Source organism: Pteropus alecto, unplaced genomic scaffold (genome assembly GCF_000325575.1).
Source record: "Pteropus alecto unplaced genomic scaffold, ASM32557v1 scaffold41, whole genome shotgun sequence".
NCBI classification, from domain to species: domain Eukaryota; kingdom Metazoa; phylum Chordata; class Mammalia; order Chiroptera; family Pteropodidae; genus Pteropus; species Pteropus alecto.
The window spans coordinates 2,687,409-2,692,919 of NW_006430464.1; the positions used below are offsets into that span (position 1 = coordinate 2,687,409).

At 53.5% G+C, this 5,511-nt stretch overlaps 1 protein-coding gene across 1 annotated transcript in view; it reads left to right on the top strand.

The window, feature by feature from the left end:
* The window catches only part of SLC8A2 (solute carrier family 8 member A2), a 26,655-nt gene that overhangs the window by 6,998 nt on the left and 14,146 nt on the right, over positions 1-5,511 (top strand). Inside the window, exons 3-4 of the mRNA XM_006905143.2 lie at positions 8-207; positions 5,415-5,510. Coding sequence (XP_006905205.1) covers positions 8-207; positions 5,415-5,510 — 296 coding nt within the window. The remainder of the gene's footprint in view (positions 1-7; positions 208-5,414; position 5,511) is intronic.

Consider the following 5,511-nt stretch of genomic DNA (forward strand, 5'->3'; position numbering starts at 1 on the left):
CGCCTGCCCGGCCGACGGCCCCGCCGAGGACGAGGACGACGGCGCCAGCCACATCTTCTTCGAGCCCAGCCTGTACCACTGCCTGGAGAACTGTGGCTCGGTGCTGCTGTCTGTCACGTGCGAGGGTGGCGAGGGCAACAGCACCTTCTACGTGGACTACCGCACCGAGGACGGCTCGGCCAAGGCTGGCTCCGACTATGAGTACAGGTGGGTCGTTGCGCGCGGGGGCTCCGGGCAGGTTGTAGGCCCCCATCCCGCAGCCTTGGGGCTCATGGGTCTCCTGGTTACCTCCCACTGCGCGCACCTTTACCCTGCTGTGGGCAGACCTGCGGCCTGCCTGCCTGCTTGCCGGCCTTTTTTCATTCCTTCCTTCCTTCCTTCCTTCATTCGTTTGTTCGTTCATACATTCATTCACTCTTGAGAGCCTCCTTCATCCCAGCCACTGTTCCAAGCATTTGGCACATACCGCTGGGCAAGACAGCAGGGCCGTCGCCGTCCGCAAGCTGCCCCTCCCATGATCTGTCTATGAGTCCTTGTGCCTGACACCACACCGGATAATAGTATAGCTCCGTTATAATGTATCATCACCTGGTAGAACGGGTACCCCTCCCCCCACACACACCAGTACTAAAGTAGAAATGTTTACGGAGCCCCAGCTGTATGCCAGGGGCAGACCGTGATGAAGAAGACAGCTAACGTCCCTACCCTCTGGTGACGGTCGGGCCGAACACTATTAAACATATAACACCATCGGATGATGTAAGCGCCATGTGGGACAATTAAGTAGGGTAGGAAGAAAGGGATGATGCCCAAATCGTCCCCGGGTTTCGGCTCCGCACTAAAGCAACTCGCTGTTTGCACCCCACCGTGTGTCACTGCGTTATTCCGTCTCCTTTTTGAGCAGAGACCTGTCATCTTCCCTAAAAAAAAATATCAGATGCTTTTTTTGAAGGCTTCAACACAGAACGGTAAACAAGATAGATAACTGCTCTGTCCTCATGTGGCCCACAAAACTCTTTCGCTATGCGTTCTTCTGTCCGTACCACGCTCTTTCAAGAATCGGAGCTCTGCAGCATAGTTTGTTAACTGACGTGCAAGTCTCCCACAGTTTCCTATGACACTTATCACGCGTCTACTTTGTGTCGGAAACAGATCTGGGCGGTGGAGACCAGCAGGGAATGAATGACAAGCGTCAAGTCCCTGCCCAAACCGAGCCAACGTCCTTGTGGAAAGGATGTTCGGAAGTATCCAATGAATACATAAAAATGTCAGGGAATAGGGCGAAGAAAAATAAAGCAGAGGATGGGAGAGTGTTGGTGGCTGAGCTTGTCACGGGTTCCACCTGCTGTCGTCCACCACACCCCTTTCATCCTCTCCCTGGAGTAAAGCCGGGGCTGAGCCGTTCACAGATCTCTGGTTCTGCCATCGTGCAGATGGCGTCGTTCCTTTTAACGCCTCTCTCTGGGGCTGAGCTCTCTGTCTCACACATCTCGAGTTCTGCTGTGCCTCAGCAAAGACCTGCAGCGGCCCGGTCTCCCTTCTCTGCCTCATCGCGAATGCGTTATCTGTCCGCCGCTTCGGACATTTGTGGGTCCTTCTCTGTTCCTCGGTCAGTCTGGGTTCTTGTCTGCCCGAACCCATCCACCGCTCCTACCTGCCCCCGCCCAGACTTGTCCTGAGTGGGGCGCAGCTGTTCACGTCTCTGTTCCGTCATCCCGTAGCCCGGGATCCCTTTGGCTACCTACGCTCTCCTCCCTCCGTCTTCTCCCGGCTTCCTTTAACGGAAAAGGGCATTCGCCATCTTGCGGCTTGCTGTCACTCAGGCTCTTCACCCCTGGTCTGCACTGCCCCCATCGAAGCCTCTGGGGAGGGAAATGGGTGCAGGTGGCACCTGCTGGGATCAGAAGCTGCCTTCTTACTTGCAAATGACCTCAGGATGGAGATGCTGGAAGCGAAGGAGTCACTGCTGCCTGGCGATGGAACCAAAGAGCCGGGGAGCGTTGACACCCTCCTACCCGTCTCTGCTCCCCCATCCCAGCTGACATTCGTGGGGCTGGCATCGCTTATCGAGGTAGCTTAGGTCCAGGACTGGGAGGGAGGACGCCTGGGCTCCAGTCCAAGCTTAGCCCTGGACCCCGTTCCTTGCGCGAGTGTCTGCCTCAGTCTGGGTGGGTGGGGCTGTCGCGTACAGTTGTCGAGGTTGTGCACTGCATAAGAACACGTCTAAGGCAGCTCTGTTCACATGGTAGATAGTAACGCGTGTCTATCGTGACGGTTTTCCGATTCATGGAAATAAAGTGTCTTGAAGAAGGAAAGCCTTCTTCTAATTTGCCCACGGGTATCACATGGGCTAGGGCGGTCCTGTGGGCCTCAGTTTCTCCTAATTAAATGCGATCTCTGAAGCCCTCAAACAGCACAGTTCTCCCAAGATTCTGAGATGTAAGCCGCTGTAATCCTAACGAGCTAAGGGTCTGAGGTTCTAAGAATCCAGGATGGCCACCTTTCGGTATTCCAATCCGTACCTCAACCAGTCTCTGATGGATGGTTCGAAGGTTTTCATCGTCTCGGAGTTTGTGCATTTCGGGCCACGAGTCCTGTGACTCTAGCCTTCTATGATTCTGATACTAGGTTTCTAAAATCCTCCTGTTCTTTTCCTCCCCAGCTTTTCATTTGGGAAAACTTCACACCCACAGAAGGGCTACAAAAAGAGTTTGGCAAACCCTCACATCATAAGTTCACCCAGATTCACGAACTGTCTGTAGTTTGTCCGGACTGCATTCGCGCTGTCACTTTAGTATATAAATATTAATCATCGTGGCATTATAGGAGAGCGAGTTGCAGACAGCCTGACCCTTCACCCATAGATACTGAGCACGCATCTGTCAAAAAGAATGACGTTCTCCTACATAATGACAAGCGATCGTCACACTCAGGAAACTTAATACTAAGTCAATACTATTACCCAATCTGCCATCCATCTTTGCATTTCCTCATTTGTCCCTGTGACGTCTTTTATGGCTGTGTTTTCACTCCCTCCCTCTTTCTCTCCTCATCCAGAACCACACTGTGGTTGGCTGTCATCTTCCTTAGTCTCCCTCAGTCTGGACCAGTCCCTCGGCCTTCCCCGTGACTTGTGTGACCCTGGCACTTCTGAAGATGATGGGCCAGTTGCTAGAGTGACCCTCGGCTTGAGTCTGTCTAACGTTTCCTTGTGATTAGATCAGGCGATGCACTCTGGGCAGGAGCCCACGGAAGTGATGCTGTGTCCTCAGTGCACAGGGGGCCCGTGACGCCCGCTTGTCCCCTTACTGACGATGTCCACTTTGACTGTTTGGTAAAGATAGTGCTAAAATCCCCGCGTTCTACAGTCCCTTAAGTTTACAATCCTAAAATCCTCTAACTTGAAGATTCTAAGAGTCTAATACCACTGGCTAACTTGAGTGCTTCCCGTGTTAACTTGATCCTTATAACACCAGGAGGCACACACTATTTTTAGCTCCGTTTTACAGATGAGGAAACTGAGGCTCAGAGGGCTGCAGAATCCTAACTGCCCGAGACCATACAGCTGGCATGGCGACTGAGCCCAGCTCGGAGCAGTTTGGCCAGCCCGGCTGGGTGCTTTAGCCACCATGGACAGCAGGCCACAGCAGCAGGGAGCCCCTTGTCCGGCCATCCCGGGTCTTGTCATCTGGTTCCACGTCTGCCAGAAACTTGGAGTCCCTTGGCGTCCAGTTCTCTTGGAGAGCTGGAGCCCAGGATCTCTTTCTTATGAAAGTATTAATAGTAACAATAGTGAGCACTTATCGAATCATATAGCACATTTCAGAACCTGTGCCAAGCCCCTGATGTGCATGGTGGGAGGGGCTGGGAGGAGATATCATAGACTTGCGAGACGCAGTAACCTCCAAGAGTCACTTGGATGTCTACAGCCCTGCCAGAAGGAGCCCACTCATTCCCAGTCCCCTCAAAGTTTCACCCTGACTAATCTAATGTCACTGCCTCATCCCTTCCCCCGCCCCATTACACAGCATCTTGTGTGTGCTTCAGAGACTTAAACAAACAACTGAACCCCTTCTAAACCTAAGCCAGCTCGCGTCCTTTCTCTGCTCAGAGGCCTCCCGTGGTTCCCGTCTCCCTTGGAGTAAACGCCGAAGTCCTCACTGTGGCCCGCCAAGGCCTGTGACATCATCTCCCGTTCCCTCTGTGATGTTATTTCCCACCCTCTGCAGCCACACTGGCCTCTCTGCTGATCTTCAAACACGCCAAACCCTTTCCTACCTCAGGACATTTGCACTGGCTGTTCCCTGTACCAGGAATCCTCTTCTCCAGATAGCCCCCACGTGGCTCCCTTGCTCAGGTCTCTGCTCAAATGTCACCTCCTCAGACAAGCTTTTCCCGACCACCCTAACACGGCGCCCTCGCCTCGCTCTCTACCCTCCCACTCCATTTTCCTTCATCGCGCTATCACCGCCTGGCATCGTATGTTTGTTTATTACTCATCTCCTGCCCTGGAACAGAAGCTGCACCCAGACAAGAATTTTCCTCTGATCTGGTTCTACTGCTGTTTCCCCAACACTAAGAACAGTGCCTGGCACACAGCAGGTGCTTAATAAATATTTGTTGAATGAGCCGACTGTAATTAAATCATTAAATGTGTCATTGTCACTGAGCTATGGCTCTGCCATGGGGATGCGAGCCCCGTGAAGACAGAGGCCGTTCACCGCTGTGTTCCCAGCACTGCCCGGCACAGGACCCGAAGCAGGTGCTCAGGGAGTGTTTGTTGAGTGAATGAATGAATGCCAAGTTAAGGAGTGAGGTCTCTCTGTTGGGGCTACCTGGGAAGGCCGAAGGGTTTATAAGAAGCATGACGAGGCCAGTTCTGGGCCTTAAATCACATCCACTCTAAGTGTGGTCCACGTACGGGGACCATCTGCACTCCTTGGGAGCTAATTAGAAATGCAGAGTCTTGAAACTTAGAGCTACCAAATCAGAATCTGCATTTTCACAAGATTCCCCCAGAGGATTCATGTGCACTCTGAGGTTTGATAAGTGTGGCTGTGGAACCCTCCAGGCCCCCTCTCCACCCTGGGACTTTGCCTCTGCCTGGAGCACTCCTGCCCACTAAAGCCTCCCCCAGGAAGCCCGCCCTGATCTTACCTTCATCATTATCTGTATAATACTGGCCCTTATAATACTCGTGGGTTCCACGGGGGTGTAGGGGAGGGGGTACCAAATCTGTCTCGTTCCCCCTCCTGCACCCCTCCTCCAGGAAGCCCACCCTGATTCCCCCTCGATATTCTTTGTTTAATGCCTGTCCACTCTCTCGCTGGCGAGTCGTCGCGTGGCGCCGCCCCCCTCCCTCGGCTGTTGACCGCACGCCCTTCGCCCCTTTCTCTCCCGGTCCTCCACTGCAGCGAGGGCACGCTGGTGTTCAAGCCAGGCGAGACGCAGAAGGAGCTGCGCATCGGCATCATCGACGACGACATCTTCGAGGAGGACGAGCACTTCTTC